Source organism: Ambystoma mexicanum, chromosome 13 (assembly GCF_040938575.1).
Source record: "Ambystoma mexicanum isolate Mex_15411 chromosome 13, UKY_AmexF1_1, whole genome shotgun sequence".
In the NCBI taxonomy this organism is placed as follows: domain Eukaryota; kingdom Metazoa; phylum Chordata; class Amphibia; order Caudata; family Ambystomatidae; genus Ambystoma; species Ambystoma mexicanum.
Genome location: NC_090938.1, coordinates 787,156,710 through 787,175,756, shown reverse-complemented (window position 1 = coordinate 787,175,756; position 19,047 = coordinate 787,156,710). Strand labels below are relative to the sequence as shown.

At 42.3% G+C, this 19,047-nt stretch overlaps 1 protein-coding gene across 1 annotated transcript in view; it reads left to right on the top strand.

Annotated features, from left to right (window-relative positions):
* The first annotated feature begins 2,389 nt into the window (after positions 1-2,389).
* LY6G6C (lymphocyte antigen 6 family member G6C) overlaps positions 2,390-19,047 on the top strand; it is a 75,999-nt gene continuing 59,341 nt past the window's right edge. Inside the window, exon 1 of the mRNA XM_069635153.1 lies at positions 2,390-3,330. Within this exon, the coding sequence (XP_069491254.1) occupies positions 3,276-3,330 (55 nt within the window). The 5' untranslated portion in view covers positions 2,390-3,275. The remainder of the gene's footprint in view (positions 3,331-19,047) is intronic.

Genomic DNA, 19,047 nt, shown 5'->3' with positions numbered 1-19,047 from the left:
GAAGTAGTAACAAATGTTAATTTCTTTTGAGGGAAAGTATACGCAAGTTGCAGTGTGAGACTTGTTGGACAGAGGCGCAACCACAACCATGGGAGGTTCCCGCGTCTTTGTTTTGATACATTTCAGCCATTTCATAGCTTGCTTGCTATTGGATGAGCAACTATATAAGGCTGGAGGACTACCCATGCCAAACCACTGACTGACTACCACTGCATTGAGTTTGCCACAGTGGGCATTAAAATCCCCTCTCACAATTATAATGGAGGTGTTTGCTTCATGCGGCCAGCTACCGATGAGAGCTGTTAAGCTTGGCACGAGTGGGTGCAGGGGGGTGGGAGGGTGGTCGTATATATATTTATTACAAGAGCCCAATTGCATAGCAAGCCCGCTGTAAGCTTAGTTTCCCAGCCAGAAGATAAGGGCAATCGGTTGGGTTACACCTTCCAGTCAAAGTTATTCCCAGCTCCCATTACTAGACCACCCATAGCACATCCGCTGGCTTGTATTAAGTCTATATTTCATAATACAGTCTGTCCATCGATGGCAACCGTATGAGTTAACCGTGCTTCTTGTAGACCCTGTAGTGAATCGAAGACCCCTGTGTTTGCTTATATTTCCTGTGGCCCCGGTATCCCAGTTCAGCATCTGAAGCCCCCCTGTGGAACTGCCAGGGTTTATGGGCCATGTTGCCTAACCCCATGGAGGCAGCGCCACTGATCCTTGTAATTTGGACCCCAAATGGGGATGAGCTCCTATACATGAGCTGCCCTCTCGGTGGCGAGTGTTTTATTATGCTATGTTGATTTATGCCGTGCACTGATACCACCCAAGGCCAGTCTCCAAGCACTCCCGTGGCAATGCAAGAAAGAGGACTGAGTTGGTTAGTGACGGAAGAGTGACAGGATAGAACTAGAACCAGGAGAAATTGCCATCTGTGTGTGTTGGCTTGCTGATGGACAGGTTGTGCACTCTGGCTTCTATCCGTACGGGTAAGGTCCAATCCCTTGGGTGTTATCTGTCTGTTTTTTTTGTTGTGTTGGGTATGTCTGTGTGTTGTATGTGTAGATTGGATGGTTTTCCAGGTTGTGCAGACTGGCTTGTTCCGTCCATACGGATAAGGTCCAGTGTCTGGGTTTGTTTGTTGTAAATGTGTGTTGCTTGTGTAGGGTGTGTTAGGGTATAGGTTGGCTAGCCCAGTGGGTGTGTATCGTGTTTGGGGTGTGTGTTTGTGGAGGTAGGAGCAGGGTGGTTAGTGTTTTGGCTTCCTCGCTAAATTCTTCTACGTGACTAATCTACACAGTCCTATCTGTTGTAACAGATGACTAATCTTCACAATTCTATGTTGGTCCAGCGCATGGCTAATCTTCACAATTCTATGTTGGTCCAGCGCATGGCTAATCTTCACAATTCTATCTAGGTCCGGTGCATGGCTAAACTTCACAACACTATCTAGGTCTGGCGCATGGCTAATCTACACAATTCTATCTAGGTCTGGCTGTTTGTTGTGTTGGGTATGTCTGTGTGTTGTATGTGTAGATTGGATGGTTTTCCAGGTTGTGCAGACTGGCTTGTTCCGTCCATACGGATAAGGTCCAGTGTCTGGGATTGTTTGTTGTAAATGTGTGTTGCTTGTGTAGGGTGTGTTAGGGTATAGGTTGGCTAGCCCAGTGGGTGTGTATCGTGTTTGGGTAGTGTGTTTGTGGAGGTAGAAGCAGGGTGGTTAGTGTTTTGGCTTCCTCGCTAAATTCTTCTACGTGACTAATCTACACAGTCCTATCTGTTGTAACAGATGACTAATCTTCACAATTCTATGTTGGTCCAGCGCATGGCTAATCTTCACAATTCTATGTTGGTCCAGCGCATGGCTAATCTTCACAATTCTATCTAGGTCCGGTGCATGGCTAAACTTCACAATTCTATCTAGGTCCAGCGCATGGCTAATCTTCACAATTCTATCTAGGTCCGGCGCATGGCTAATCTACACAATTCTTTCTAGGTCTGGCCCATGGCTAAACGTCACAATTCTATCTAGGTCCGGCGCATGGCTAATCTTCACATTCTGACCCCAAGACTGGCGGTGCCCCTGATGGTCATATGGAAACCGTGCAGCCTTTCTGCAGACTGGAGGGGGGTGCCCCTCCCCACCCACATTGCCCTCAGCCCTTCGGCCCTGCTGATGAGAAGCCGCACGCTTCCATTAGCCGTCCTTCCTGGGGAGCAGGGGGCCTTGAAGGCTTTCTTTCTTCCCAGGGGAAATGAAGTTAGGCCTAAGGAGAGGGGACACGCGTCCCATTAGAGAGTGGGTGGGGTTGGGCCCTGGGGTGGGCCGCCCGGTCACGCACAGGGGGAGAGGGCCCGGCGGCTTTATCTGGCACAGCGGAGAGGGTGCAAGCCACACCCGGGACAAGGCGCACAGGCAGAGAGGAAGAGAGAAGGAGAAAGGGGCAAGAAGGCAGCGACAGGAAAGAGAAGGAGGAAGACGGGGAGGGGGCAGTGGAAGAGCAGAGGGGAGGAAAGCACGAGAGGGTAGAGAGCAAGACCACAGGGGGAAGCAGCAGAAAACAGGGCAGGAAAGAGAAGGGAAAGGGGAGACAAGAAAGAGGAAAGCAAAGCAGGAAGAGAGAGAAGGAGAAAGGGGCAAGAAGGCAGCGACAGGAAAGAGAAGGAGGAAGACGGGGAGGGGAAAGGGAAGGGCAGAAAGGGGCAGTGGAAGAGCAGAGGGGAGGAAAGCACGAGAGGGTAGAGAGCAAGACCACAGGGGGAAGCAGCAGAAAACAGGGCAGGAAAGAGAAGGGAAAGGGGAGACAAGAAAGAGGAAAGCAAAGCAGGAAGAGAGAGAAGAAAGGGGCAAGAAGGCAGCGACAGGAAAGAGAAGGAGGAAGACGGGGAGGGGCAGTGGAAGAGCAGAGGGGAGGAAAGCACGAGAGGGTAGGGCAGGAAAGAGAAGGGAAAGGGGAGACAAGAAGAGGAAAGCAAAGCAGGAAGAGAGAGAAGAAAGAAAACAACTTCACAAATAAGGATAGGAAGAAAGAAACGCAGTAACAAAGCCAGGAAACGGGGTTAGAAAGGAATATAATTAGAGAAAAAGGTGAAGGAACGAATAGCTGAGCAGAGAATAGCAGTGGCGCTTACTGTACAGAAGAGAGAAAGCGAGAGAGCACCCAGCTAAAGAGGGGGGCCCATAGCGATAAAAAGAGAGCAGGGCACAGGAGAAGACTCGAGAGGGAAAGACCCTCGCAAAGTCCAGGAGAGCCCTGGTGACGAGCCCCCCCAGGATGAAGCGGGGCGCTACTCTCCTCCTCGCCGCCCTGCTCCTGTCTCTACCCGCCGGTGAGTGCTAGAGATCGGGAGGGCCAAGGGGGCCCGCCTGGAAGATGTGCTGAGCTGTGACAGTGCTTTCAATGGCAAAGAAAACACGCGCTGGTACTCCCCAATCTAATCTAGGGCCCCGATTCATGGATTTTTTTTCACGGTTCAAAGTGACTTTGCACTGCTGAAAAGTGACTTTGAACTACCGACACAGACCCTGATCCATGGAACTGCGTGCAAAGTGTATTTCTGCAGTGCAAAGTCAGTGCATAGTCATGTTTGCAGTACAAAATGACTTTGCATGGAGTTTGCACTGCAAAAATAAACATTGCACAGTTGTATCGGCAGTGCAAATTCACTTTTCAGCAGTGAAATATCACTTTGATCGTGCAAAAAATGCCATGAATTGGACCACTAGGCTTTAAGTGAGCCAGGGCTCATTGCCAGTAATCTCCTGAAATTGCTCTTGTTCCCAGGATTTTTCATCTCCCCACACCATGTCCATTCATCTTGCTCGGTCTCCCACCCGTTGGCCCACTTCTCCATTTGTCTCACTTTCTAGGAGTGTCTCACTGTTTCTGTATCACTTTCTATTTGCCTCACTTTCTAGGAGTGTCTCACTGTTCGTGTATCACTTTCTATTTGCCACAATGTCTAGGAGTGCCTCACTGTTTCTGTATCACTTTCTATTTGCCTCACTTTCTAGGAGTGCCTCACTGTCCGTGTATCACTTTCTATTTGCCTCACTTTCTAGGAGTGTCTCACTGTTTCTGTATCGCTTTCTAGTTGCCTCACTTTCTAGGAGTGCTCACTGTTTCTGTATCACTTTCTATTTGCCTCACTTTCTAGGAGTGCCTCACTGTCCGTGTATCACTTTCTATTTGCCTCACTTTCTAGGAGTGTCTCACTGTTTCTGCATCACTTTCTATTTGCCTCACTTTCTAGGACTGTCTCACTGTCCGTGTATCACTTTCTATTTGCCTCACTTTGTAGGAGTGTCTCACTTTTTCTGTATCACTTTCTATGTGCCTCACTTTCTAGGAGTGTCTCACTGTTCGGTTATCACTTTCTATTTGCCTCACATTCTAGGAGTGCCTCACTGTTCGTGTGTCACTTTCTATTTGCCTCACTTTCTAGGAGTGTCTCACTTTTTCTGTATCACTTTCTATGTGCCTCACTTTCTAGGAGTGTCTCACTGTTCGTGTATCACTTTCTATTTGCCTCACATTCTAGGAGTGCCTCACTGTTCGGGTATCACTTTCTTTTGCCTCACATTCTAGGAGTGCCACACTGTTCGTGTGTCACTTTCTATTTGCCTCACTTTCTAGGAGTGTCTCACTGTTCGTGTGTCACTTTCTATTTGCCTCACTTTCTAGGAGTGTCTCACTGTTTCTGTATCACTTTCTATCTGTTTCTGTATCACTTTCTATTTGCCACACTTTCTAGGAGTGCCTCACTGTTTCTGTATCACTTTCTATTTGCCTCACTTTCTAGGAGTGTCTCACTGTTCGTGTATCACTTTCTATTTGCCTCACTTTCTAGGAGTGTCTCACTGTCCGTGTGTCACTTTTTATTTGACTCACTTTCTAGGAGTGCCTCACTCTCCGTGTATCACTTTCTATTTGCCTCACTTTCTAGAAGTGCCTCACTGTTCGTGTATCACTTTCTATTTGCCTCACTTTCTAGGAGTGTCTCACTTTTTCTGTATCACTTTCTATTTGCCTCACTTTCTAGGAGTGTCTCACTGTTCGTGTATCACTTTCTATTTGCCTCACTTTCTAGAAGTGTCTCACGGTTCGTGTATCACTTTCTATTTGCCTCACCTTCTAGGAGTGCCTCACTGTTCGTGTGTCACTTTCTATTTGCCTCACATTCTAGGAGTGGCTCACAGTTGGTGTGTCACTTTCTATTTGCCTCACTTTCTAGGAGTGTCTCACTGTTCGTGCGTCACTTTCTATTTGCCTCACTTTCTAGGAGTGTCTCACTGTTCGTGCGTCACTTTCTATTTGCTTCACTTTCTAGGAGTGTCTCACTGTTCGTGCGTCACTTTCTATTTGCCTCACTTTCTAAGAGTGTCTCACTGTTCGTGTATCACTTTCTATTTGCCTCACATTCTAGGAGTGCCTCACTGTTCGGGTATCACTTTCTATTTGCCTCACATTCTAGGAGTGCCACACTGTTCGTGTGTCACTTTCTATTTGCCTCACTTTCTAGGAGTGTCTCACTGTTCGTGTGTCACTTTCTACTTGCCTCACTTTCTAGGAGTGTCTCACTGTTCGTGCATCACTTTTTATTTGCCACACTTTCTAGGAGCGCCTCACTGTTCCTGTATCACTTTCTATTTGCCTCACTTTCTAGGAGTGTCTCAATGTTTCTGTATCACTTTCTATTTGCCTCACTTTCTAGGAGTGCCTCACTGTTTCTGTATCATTTTCTATTTGCCTCACTTTCTAGGAGTGTCTCACTGTTCGTGTATCACTTTCTATTTGCCTCACTTTCTAGGAGTGTCTCACTCTCCGTGTATCACTTTCTATTTGCCTCACTTTCTAGAAGTGCCTCACTGTTCGTGTATCACTTTCTATTTGCCTCACTTTCCAGGAGTGTCTCACTTTTTCTGTATCACTTTCTATTTGCCTCACTTTCTAGGAGTGTCTCACTGTTCGTGTATCACTTTCTATTTGCCTCACTTTCTAGAAGTGTCTCACGGTTCGTGTATCACTTTCTATTTGCCTCACTTTCTAGGAGTGTCTCACTGTTCGCATATAACTTTCTATTTGCCTCACTTTATAGGAGTGTCTCACTGTTCGTGTATCACTTTCTATTTGCCTCACATTCTAGGAGTGCCTCACTGTTCGTGTGTCACTTTCTATTTGCCTCACATTCTAGGAGTGGCTCACAGTTGGTGTGTCACTTTCTATTTGCCTCACTTTCTAGGAGTGTCTCACTGTTCGTGCGTCACTTTCTATTTGCCTCACTTTCTAGGAGTGTCTCACTGTTCGTGCGTCACTTTCTATTTGCCTCACTTTCTAAGAGTGCCTCACTGTTCGTGCGTCACTTTCTATTTGCCTCACTTTCTAGCAGTGTCTCACTGTTCGTGCGTCACTTTCTATTTGCCTCACTCTCTAGGAGTGTCTCACTGTTCGTGCGTCACTTTCTATATGCCTCACTTTCTAGGAGTATCTCATTGTCATGCGTCACTTTCTATTTACCACACATTCTAGGAGTGCCTCACTGTTCGTGTGTCACTTTCTATTTGCCTCACTTTCTAGGAGTCTCTCACTGTTCGTGTATCCTTTCTATTTGCCTCACTTTCTAGGAGTGTCTCACTGTTCGTGTATCACTTTCTATTTGCCTCACATTCTAGGAGTGCCTCACTGTTCGTGTATCACTTTCTATTTGCCTCACATTCTAGGAGTGCCTCACAGTTGGTGTATCACTTTCTATTTGCCTCACGTGCGTCACTTTCTATTTGCCTCACTTTCTAGGAGTGTCTCACTGTTCGTGTGTCACTTTCTATTTGCCTCACTTTCTAGGAGTGTCTCACTGTTCGTGCGTCACTTTCTATTTGCCTCACTTTCTAGGAGTATCTCATTGTCGTGCGTCACTTTCTATTTACCACACATTCTAGGAGTGCCTCACTGTTCATGTGTCACTTTCTATTTGCCCCACGTTCTAGGAGCGTCTCACTGTCCGTGTATCACTTTCTATTTGCCTCACTTTCTAGGAGTGTCTCACTGTTCGTGTATCACTTTCTATTTGCCTCACTTTCTAGGAGTGTCTCACTGTTCGTGTATCACTTTCTATTTGCCTCACTTTCTAGGAGTGTCTCACTGTTCGTGTATCACTTTCTATTTGCCTCACTTTCTAGGAGTGTCTCACTGTTCGTGTATCACTTTCTATTTGCCTCACTTTCTAGGAGTGTCTCACTGTTCGTGTATCACTTTCTATTTGCCTCACTTTCTAGGAGTGACTCAATGTTCGTGTATCACTTTCTATTTGCCTCACTTTCTGGAAGTGTCTCACTGTTCGTGTATCACTTCCTATTTGCCCCTCTCTCCTCTCTCCATTCCAGTTATGTTTCCACCAACTTTGTCACACTCTGTTTATGTCACATCAGCAGCCATCTCTGAAAGATGTTCATCAAGCACAGACTGGTTTTGCCTTGTTTGGGCTTCACTTTTATGATGTACAGAAGTTGGCAGGCTTTGAGAGAAGGGATGGCCAGAAAGATCACTAGTATGAAATGAGTGGTTATGATCTGTGGGTGAACCAGGGTGCCCAAAGGGAAAGGGCATACATGATATATCACAATAGAAACCTGCCGAGGGGCACAGGGCGGCTGCATCAATGAGCAGACAGGTGTGTAGCCGAGATTCAAACCTGCTCGTCTGTAGGAGTTGCTCTAACCTTCACTGAGGGCAACATGCCCTGCCGAGGCTTTGCCGGGATCTTGGTCATTTCCTTCCCCCTCTTCATCGCATGGCCAGGGCCACTCACACAAACCCTCTCCTGCTATCAGTCCTACCCACCTTTTAAAAAAATGCATTTATTGTGTTTTGATGAAAAAGCAAACCATGCACATTTATATATTACATAAGAATTAAAACAAATGTATATCTCATTACAAAATTGTCATTATTAAAAAGACTTAGACACACATCTTGACATATATAATCTACATAGATGATTAAAATCAGTGTATTAAAAACCATTTTCCTTAAAAATCACTCTCAGGAATTGTTTTGCAGCCACAATGGTCTATACTTGCCTGCCTATTCTGGCCCATAAATTACAAGTGATGACAGCAGATGTCGAGTGCATGAACCTCTCAAAGTATAACATGGTCTTCTGTGGGTCTGCAGGGCACTTAATAATCAGGTGGTGCAGTGTTTCAATTTGACAAAGCCTGCACATGCTCTTATTTTTTAGGAATTCCCCTCCGTGCACCAGTTACTTCGAGGCTATGCATACAATGTAAGCATAATTTAATATATTCTGCTGGACTTTTCTCTACCGGGGATTGAATCACATAGGGTCTCAGAATCCTAGAATTGGTGTGGTGAGTTGATCTACCTATTGAATCACATAGGGTCTTAGAATCCTAGAATTAGTGTGGTGAGTTGATCTACCTATTGAATCACATAGGGTCTTAGAATCCTAGAATTGGTGTGGTGAGTTGATCTACCTTATTGAATCACATAGGGTCTCAGAATCCTAGAATTGGTGTGGTGAGTTGGTCTACCTTATTGAATTCCTTAGGGTCTTAGAATCCTAGAATTGGTGTGGTGAGTTGATCTACCTATATAATCCCTTAGGGTCTTAGAATCCTAGAATTGGTGTGGTGAGTTGATCTACCTATTGAATCACATAGGGTCTTATAATCCTAGAATTGGTGTGGTGAGTTGATCTACCTATTGAATCACATAGGGTCTTAGAATCCTAGAATTGGTGTGGTGATTTGATCTACCTTATTGAATCACATAGGGTCTCAGAATCCTAGAATTGGTGTGGTGAGTTGATCTACCTTATTGAATCCCTTAGGGTCTCAGAATCCTAGAATTGGTGTGGTGAGTTGATCTACCTTATTGAATCCCTTAGGGTCCTAGAATCCTAGAATTGGTGTGGTGAGTTGATCTACCTTATTGAATCACATAGGGTCTTAGAATCCTAGAAGTGGTGTGGTGAGTTGATCTACCTATTGAATCACATAGGGTCTCAGAATCCTAGAATTGGTGTGGTGAGTTGATCTACCTTATTAAATCATATAGGGTCTCAGAATCCTAGAATTGGTGTGGTGAGTTGATCTACCTTATTGAATCCCTTAGGGTCCTAGAATCCTAGAATTGGTGTGGTGAGTTGATCTACCTATTGAATCCCTTAGGGTCTTAGAATCCTAGAATTGGTGTGGTGAGTTGATCTACCTTATTGAATCCCTCAGAGTCTTACAATCCTAGAATTGGTGTGGTGAGTTGATCTACCTATTGAATCACATAGGGTCTTAAAATCCTAGAATTTGTGTGGTGAGTTGATCTACCTTATTGAATCACATAGGGTCTTAGAATCCTAGAATTGGTGTGGTGAGGTGATCTACCTTATTGAATCACATAGGGTTTTAGAATCCTAGAATTGGTGTAGTGAGTTGATCTACCTTATTGGATCACATAGGGTCTTAGAATCCTAGAATTGGTGTAGAGAGTTGATCTACCTATTTAATCCCTTAGGGTCTTAGAATCCTAGAATTGGTGTGGTGAGGTGATCTACCTTATTGAATCACATAGGGTCTTAGAATCCTAGAATTGGTGTAGTGAGTTGATTTACCTACTTAATCCCTTAGGGTCTTAAAACCATAGAATTGGTTTGGTGAGCTGATCTACCTATTTAATCCCTTAGGGTCTTAGAATCCTAGAAGTGGTGTGGTGAGTTGATCTACCTATTGAATCCTTTAGGGTCTTAGAATCCTAGAATTGGTGTGGTGAGTTGATCTACCTTATTGAATCACATAGGGTCTTAGAATCCTAGAATTGGTATGGTGAATTTATCTACCCTATTAAATTGCATAGGGTCTCAGAATCCTAGAATTGGTGTGTTGAGTTGATCTACCTATTGATTCCCTTAGGGTCTTAGAATCCTAGAATTGGTGTGTTGAGTTGATCTACCTATTGATTCCCTTAGGGTCCTAGAATTGGTGTGGTGAGTTGATCTACCTTATTGAATCCCTTAGGGTCCTAGAATCCTAGAATTGGTGTGGTGAGTTGATCGACCTATTGAATCCCTTAGGGTCTTAGAACACTAGAATTGGTGTTGTGAGTTGATCTACCTTATTGAATCCCTTAGAGTCTTAGAATCCTAGAATTGGTGTGGTGAGTTGATCTACCTTATTGAATCACATAGGGTCTTAGAATCCTAGAATTGGTATGGTGAGTTTATCTACCCTATTAAATTACATAGGGTCTCAGAATCCTAGAATTGGTGTGTTGAGTTGATCTACCTATTGATTCCCTTAGGGTCCTAGAATCCTAGAATTGGTGTGGTGAGTTGATCTACCTTATTGAATCCCTTAGGGTCCTAGAATCCTAGAATTGGTGTGGTGAGTTGATCTACCTATTGAATCCCTTAGGGTCTTAGAACACTAGAATTGGTGTTGTGAGTTGATCTACCTTATTGAATCCCTTAGAGTCTTAGAATCCCAGAATTGGTGTAGTGAGTTGATCTACCTATTTAATCCCTTAGGGTCTTAGAATCCTAGAATTGGTGTGGTGAGTTGATCTACCTATTTAATCCCTTAGGGTCTTAGAATCCTAGAAGTGGTGTGGTGAGTTGATCTACCTATTGAATCCCTTAGGGTCTTAGAATCCTAGAATTGGTGTGGTGAGGTGATCTACCTTATTGAATCACATAGGGTCTTAGAATCCTAGAATTGGTGTAGTGAGTTGATCTACCTTATTGAATCACATAGGGTCTTAGAGTCCTAGAATTGGTGTAGTGAGTTGAACTACCTATTTAATCCCTTAGGATCTTGGAATCCTAGAATTGGTGTGGTGAGTTGATCTACCTATTTAAACCCTTAGGGTCTTAGAATCCTAGAAGTGGTGTGGTGAGTTGATCTACCTATTGAATCACATAGGGTCTTAGAATCCTAGAATTGGTAGGGGGAGATTATCTACCTTATTAAATTGCATAGGGTCTTAGAATCCTAGAATTGGTGTGTTGAGTTGATCTACCTATTGAATCCCTTAGGGTCCTAGATCCTAGAATTGGTGTGGTGAGTTGATCTACCTTATTGAATCCCTTACGGTCCTAGAATCCTAGAATTGGTGTGGTGAGTTGATCTACCTATTGAATACCTTAGGGTCCTAGAATCCTAGAATTGGTGTGGTGAGTTGATCTACCTTATTGAATCACATAGGGTCTTAGAATCCTAGAATTGGTGTGGTGAGTTGATCTACCATATTGAATCACATAGGGTCTTAGAATCCTAGAATTGGTGTAGTGAGTTGATCTACCTTATTGAATCACATAGGGTCTTAGAATCCTAGAATTGGTGTGGTGAGTTCATCTACCTATTCAATCCCTTAGGGTCTTAGAATCCTACAAGTGGTGTGGTGAGTTGATCTACCTTATTGAATCACATAGGGTCTTAGAATCCTAGAATTGGTGTAGTGAGTTGATTTACCTACTTAATCCCTTAGGGTCTTAAAACCATAGAATTGGTTTGGTGAGCTGATCTACCTATTTAATCCCTTAGGGTCTTAGAATCCTAGAAGTGGTGTGGTGAGTTGATCTACCTATTGAATCCTTTAGGGTCTTAGAATCCTAGAATTGGTGTGGTGAGTTGATCTACCTTATTGAATCACATAGGGTCTTAGAATCCTAGAATTGGTATGGTGAATTTATCTACCCTATTAAATTGCATAGGGTCTTAGAATCCTAGAATTGGTGTGTTGAGTTGATCTACCTATTGATTCCCTTAGGGTCCTAGAATTGGTGTGGTGAGTTGATCTACCTTATTGAATCCCTTAGGGTCCTAGAATCCTAGAATTGGTGTGGTGAGTTGATCGACCTATTGAATCCCTTAGGGTCTTAGAACACTAGAATTGGTGTTGTGAGTTGATCTACCTTATTGAATCCCTTAGAGTCTTAGAATCCTAGAATTGGTGTGGTGAGTTGATCTACCTATTGAATCCCTTAGGGTCTTAGAACACTAGAATTGGTGTTGTGAGTTGATCTACCTTATTGAATCCCTTAGAGTCTTAGAATCCCAGAATTGGTGTAGTGAGTTGATCTACCCATTTAATCCCTTAGGGTCTTAGAATCCTAGAATTGGTGTGGTGAGTTGATCTACCTATTTAATCCCTTAGGGTCTTAGAATCCTAGAAGTGGTGTGGTGAGTTGATCTACCTATTGAATCCCTTAGGGTCTTAGAATCCTAGAATTGGTGTGGTGAGTTCATCTACCTATTCAATCCCTTAGGGTCTTAGAATCCTACAAGTGGTGTGGTGAGTTGATCTACCTATTGAATCCCTTAGGGTCTTAGAATCCTAGAATTGGTGTGGTGAGTTGATCTACCTTATTGAATCACATAGGGTCTTAGAATCCTAGAATTGGTATGGTGAGTTTATCTACCTTATTAAATTGCATAGGGTCTTAGAATCCTAGAATTGGTGTGTTGAGTTGATCTACCTATTGAATCCCTTAGGGTCTTAGAATCCTACAATTGGTGTAGTGAGGTGATCTACCTTATTGAATCACATAGGGTCTTAGAATCCTAGAATTGGTGTAGTGAGTTGATTTACCTACTTAATCCCTTAGGGTCTTAAAACCATAGAATTGGTTTGGTGAGCTGATCTACCTATTTAATCCCTTAGAATCCTAGAAGTGGTGTGGTGAGTTGATCTACCTATTGAATCCTTTAGGGTCTTAGAATCCTAGAATTGGTGTGGTGAGTTGATCTACCTTATTGAATCACATAGGGTCTTAGAATCCTAGAATTGGTATGGTGAATTTATCTACCCTATTAAATTGCATAGGGTCTTAGAATCCTAGAATTGGTGTGTTGAGTTGATCTACCTATTGAATCCCTTAGGGTCTTAGAATCCTACAATTGTTGTAGTGAGGTGATCTACCTTATTGAATCACATAGGGTCTTAGAATCCTAGAATTGGTGTAGTGAGTTGATTTACCTACTTAATCCCTTAGGGTCTTAAAACCATAGAATTGGTTTGGTGAGCTGATCTACCTATTTAATCCCTTAGGGTCTTAGAATCCTAGAAGTGGTGTGGTGAGTTGATCTACCTATTGAATCCTTTAGGGTCTTAGAATCCTAGAATTGGTGTGGTGAGTTGATCTACCTTATTGAATCACATAGGGTCTTAGAATCCTAGAATTGGTATGGTGAATTTATCTACCCTATTAAATTGCATAGGGTCTTAGAATCCTAGAATTGGTGTGTTGAGTTGATCTACCTATTGATTCCCTTAGGGTCCTAGAATTGGTGTGGTGAGTTGATCTACCTTATTGAATCCCTTAGGGTCCTAGAATCCTAGAATTGGTGTGGTGAGTTGATCGACCTATTGAATCCCTTAGGGTCTTAGAACACTAGAATTGGTGTTGTGAGTTGATCTACCTTATTGAATCCCTTAGAGTCTTAGAATCCTAGAATTGGTGTGGTGAGTTGATCTACCTTATTGAATCACATAGGGTCTTAGAATCCTAGAATTGGTATGGTGAGTTTATCTACCCTATTAAATTGCATAGGGTCTCAGAATCCTAGAATTGGTGTGTTGAGTTGATCTACCTATTGATTCCCTTAGGGTCCTAGAATCCTAGAATTGGTGTGGTGAGTTGATCTACCTTATTGAATCCCTTAGGGTCCTAGAATCCTAGAATTGGTGTGGTGAGTTGATCTACCTATTGAATCCCTTAGGGTCTTAGAATCCCAGAATTGGTGTAGTGAGTTGATCTACCTATTTAATCCCTTAGGGTCTTAGAATCCTAGAATTGGTGTGGTGAGTTGATCTACCTATTTAATCCCTTAGGGTCTTAGAATCCTAGAAGTGGTGTGGTGAGTTGATCTACCTATTGAATCCCTTAGGGTCTTAGAATCCTAGAATTGGTGTGGTGAGGTGATCTACCTTATTGAAACACATAGGGTCTTAGAATCCTAGAATTGGTGTAGTGAGTTGATCTACCTTATTGAATCACATAGGGTCTTAGAGTCCTAGAATTGGTGTAGTGAGTTGATCTACCTATTTAATCCCTTAGGGTCTTAGAATCCTAGAATTGGTGTGGTGAGTTGATCTACCTATTTAAACCCTTAGGGTCTTAGAATCCTAGAAGTGGTGTGGTGAGTTGATCTACCTATTGAATCACATAGGGTCTTAGAATCCTAGAATTGGTATGGTGAGATTATCTACCTTATTAAATTGCATAGGGTCTTAGAATCCTAGAATTGGTGTGTTGAGTTGATCTACCTATTGAATCCCTTAGGGCCCTAGATCCTAGAATTGGTGTGGTGAGTTGATCTACCTTATTGAATCCCTTATGGTCCTAGAATCCTAGAATTGGTGTGGTGAGTTGATCTACCTATTGAATCCCTTAGGGTCCTAGAATCCTAGAATTGGTGTGTTGAGTTGATCTACCTATTGAATCCCTTAGGGTCTTAGAATCCTAGAATTGGTGTGATGAGTTGATCTACCTATTGAATCCCTTAGGGTCTTAGAATCCTAGAATTGGTGTGGTGAGTTGATCTACCTTATTGAATCCCTTAGGGTGCTAGAATCCTAGAATTGGTGTGGTCAGTTGATCTACCTATTGAATCCCTTAGGGGCCTAGAATCCTAGAATTGGTGTGATGAGTTGATCTACCTTATTGAATCACATAGGGTCTTAGAATCCTAGAATTGGTGTGGTGAGTTGATCTACCTTATTGAATCACATAGGGTCTTAGAATCCTAGAATTGGTGTGGTGAGTTGATCTACCTTATTGAATCCCTTAGGGTCCTAGAATCCTAGAATTGGTGTGTTGAGTTGATCTACCTATTGAATCCCTTAGGGTCTTAGAATCCTACAATTGGTGTAGTGAGGTGATCTACCTTATTGAATCACATAGGGTCTTAGAATCCTAGAATTGGTGTAGTGAGTTGATTTACCTACTTAATCCCTTAGGGTCTTAAAACCATAGAATTGGTTTGGTGAGCTGATCTACCTATTTAATCCCTTAGGGTCTTAGAATCCTAGAAGTGGTGTGGTGAGTTGATCTACCTATTGAATCCTTTAGGGTCTTAGAATCCTAGAATTGGTGTGGTGAGTTGATCTACCTTATTGAATCACATAGGGTCTTAGAATCCTAGAATTGGTATGGTGAATTTATCTACCCTATTAAATTGCATAGGGTCTTAGAATCCTAGAACTGGTGTGTTGAGTTGATCTACCTATTGATTCCCTTAGGGTCCTAGAATTGGTGTGGTGAGTTGATCTACCTTATTGAATCCCTTAGGGTCCTAGAATCCTAGAATTGGTGTGGTGAGTTGATCGACCTATTGAATCCCTTAGGGTCTTAGAACACTAGAATTGGTGTTGTGAGTTGATCTACCTCATTCAATCCCTTAGAGTCTTAGAATCCTAGAATTGGTGTGGTGAGTTGATCTACCTTATTGAATCACATAGGGTCTTAGAATCCTAGAATTGGTATGGTGAGTTTATCTACCCTATTAAATTGCATAGGGTCTCAGAATCCTAGAATTGGTGTGTTGAGTTGATCTACCTATTGATTCCCTTAGGGTCCTAGAATCCTAGAATTGGTGTGGTGAGTTGATCTACCTTATTGAATCCCTTAGGGTCCTAGAATCCTAGAATTGGTGTGGTGAGTTGATCTACCTATTGAATCCCTTAGGGTCTTAGAACACTAGAATTGGTGTTGTGAGTTGATCTACCTTATTGAATCCCTTAGAGTCTTAGAATCCCAGAATTGGTGTAGTGAGTTGATCTACCTATTTAATCCCTTAGGGTCTTAGAATCCTAGAATTGGTGTGGTGAGTTGATCTACCTATTTAATCCCTTAGGGTCTTAGAATCCTAGAAGTGGTGTGGTGAGTTGATCTACCTATTGAATCCCTTAGGGTCTTAGAATCCTAGAATTGGTGTGGTGAGGTGATCTACCTTATTGAAACACATAGGGTCTTAGAATCCTAGAATTGGTGTAGTGAGTTGATCTACCTTATTGAATCACATAGGGTCTTAGAGTCCTAGAATTGGTGTAGTGAGTTGATCTACCTATTTAATCCCTTAGGGTCTTAGAATCCTAGAATTGGTGTGGTGAGTTGATCTACCTATTTAAACCCTTAGGGTCTTAGAATCCTAGAAGTGGTGTGGTGAGTTGATCTACCTATTGAATCACATAGGGTCTTAGAATCCTAGAATTGGTATGGTGAGATTATCTACCTTATTAAATTGCATAGGGTCTTAGAATCCTAGAATTGGTGTGTTGAGTTGATCTACCTATTGAATCCCTTAGGGTCCTAGATCCTAGAATTGGTGTGGTGAGTTGATCTACCTTATTGAATCCCTTAGGGTCCTAGAATCCTAGAATTGGTGTGGTGAGTTGATCTACCTATTGAATACCTTAGGGTCCTAGAATCCTAGAATTGGTGTGGTGAGTTGATCTACCTTATTGAATCACATAGGGTCTTAGAATCCTAGAATTGGTGTGGTGAGTTGATCTACCATATTGAATCACATAGGGTCTTAGAATCCTAGAATTGGTGTAGTGAGTTGATCTACCTTATTGAATCACATAGGGTCTTAAAATCCTAGAATTGGTGTGGTGAGTTCATCTACCTATTCAATCCCTTAGGGTCTTAGAATCCTACAAGTGGTGTGGTGAGTTGATCTACCTATTGAATCCCTTAGGGTCTTAGAATCCTAGAATTGGTGTGGTGAGTTGATCTACCTTATTGAATCACATAGGGTCTTAGAATCCTAGAATTGGTATGGTGAGTTTATCTACCTTATTAAATTGCATAGGGTCTTAGAATCCTAGAATTGGTGTGTTGAGTTGATCTACCTATTGAATCCCTTAGGGTCTTAGAATCCTAGAATTGGTGTGGTGAGTTGATCTACCTTATTAAATTGCATAGGGTCTTAGAATCCTAGAATTGGTGTGTTGAGTTGATCTACCTATTGAATCCCTTAGGGCTTAGAATCCTAGAATTGGTGTGTTGAGTTGATCTACCTATTGAATCCCTTAGGGTCTTAGAATCCTAGGATTTGTTTGGTGAGTTGATCTACCTTATTGAATCCCTTAGGGTCCTAGAATCCTAGAATTGGTGTGGTGAGTTGATCTACCTATTGAATCCCTTAGGGTCCTAGAATCCTAGAATTGGTGTGGTGAGAGGATCTACCTTATTGAATCACATAGGGTCTTAGAATCCTAGAATTGGTGTAGTGAGTTGATCTACCTTATTGAATCCCTTAGGGTCCTAGAATCCTAGAATTGGTGTGGTGAGTTGATCTACCTATTGAATCCCTTAGGGTCCTAGAATCCTAGAATTTGTGTGGTGAGTTGATCTACCTTATTGAATCACATAGGGTCTTAGAATCCTAGAATTGGTGTGGCGAGTTGATCTACTTTATTGAATCACATAGGGTCTTAGAATCCTAGAATTGGTGTAGTGAGTTGATCTACCTTATTGAATCACATAGGGTCTTAGAATCCTAGAAGTGGTGTGGTGAGTTGATCTACCTATTGAATCACATAGGGTCTCAGAATCCTAGAATTGGTGTGGTGAGTTCATCTACCTTATTGAATCACATAGGGTCTTAGAATCCTAGAATTGGTGTAGTGAGTTGATCTACCTTATTGAATCACATAGGGTCTTAGAATCCTAGAATTGGTGTGGTGAGTTCATCTACCTATTTAATCTCTTAGGGTCTTAGAATCCTAGAAGTGGTGTGGTGAGTTGATCTACCTATTGAATCCCTTAGGGTCTTAGAATCCTAGAATTGGTGTGTTGAGTTGATCTACCTATTGAATCCCTTAGGGTCTTAGAATCCTAGAATTGGTGTGGTGGGTTGATCTACCTTATTAAATTGCATAGGGTCTTAGAATCCTAGAATTGGTGTGTTGAGTTGATCTACCTATTGAATCCCTTAGGGTCTTAGAATCCTAGAATTGGTGTGTTGAGTTGATCTACCTATTGAATCCCTTAGGGTCCTAGAATCCTAGAATTGGTGTGTTGAGTTGATCTACCTATTGAATCCCTTAGGGTCTTAGAATCCTAGAATTGGTGTGGTGAGTTGATCTACCTTATCGAATCCCTTAGGGTGCTAGAATCCTATAATTGGTGTGGTGAGGTGATCTACCTTATTGAATAACATTGGGTCTTAGAATCCTAGAATTGGTGTAGTGAGTTGATCTACCTTATTGAATCACATAGGGTCTTAGAACCATAGAATTGGTTTGGTGAGTTGATCTACCTATTTAATCCCTTAGGGTTTTAGAATCCTATAAGTGGTGTGGTGAGTTGATCTACCTATTGAATCCTTTAGGGTCTTAGAATCCTAGAATTGGTGTGGTGAGTTGATCTACCTTATCGAATCACATAGGGTCTTAGAATCCTAGAATTGGTATGGTGAGTTTATCTACCCTATTAAATTGCATAGGGTCTTAGAATCCTAGAATTGGTGTGTTGAGTTGATCTACCTATTGATTCCCTTAGGGTCCTAGAATCCTAGAATTGGTGTGGTGAGTTGATCTACCTTATTGAATCCCTTAGGGTCCTAGAATCCTAGAATTGGTGTGGTGAGTTGATCTACCTATTGAATCCCTTAGGGTCTTAGAACACTAGAATTGGTGTTGTGAGTTGATCTACCTTATTGAATCACATAGGGTCTTAGAATCCTAGAATTGGTGTAGTGAGTTGATCTACCTTATTGAATCACATAGGGTCTTAGAATCCTAGAATTGGTGTGGTGAGTTCATCTACCTATTTAATCCCTTAGGGTCTTAGAATCCTACAAGTGGTGTGGTGAGTTGATCTACCTATTGAATCCCTTAGGGTCTTAGAATCCTAGAATTGGTGTGGTGAGTTGATCTACCTTATTGAATCACATAGGGTCTTAGAATCCTAAAATTGGTATGGTGAGTTTATCTACCTATTGAATCCCTTAGGGTCTTAGAATCCTAGAAGTGGTGTGGTGAGTTGATCTACCTTATTGAATCACATAGGGTCTTAGAATCCTAG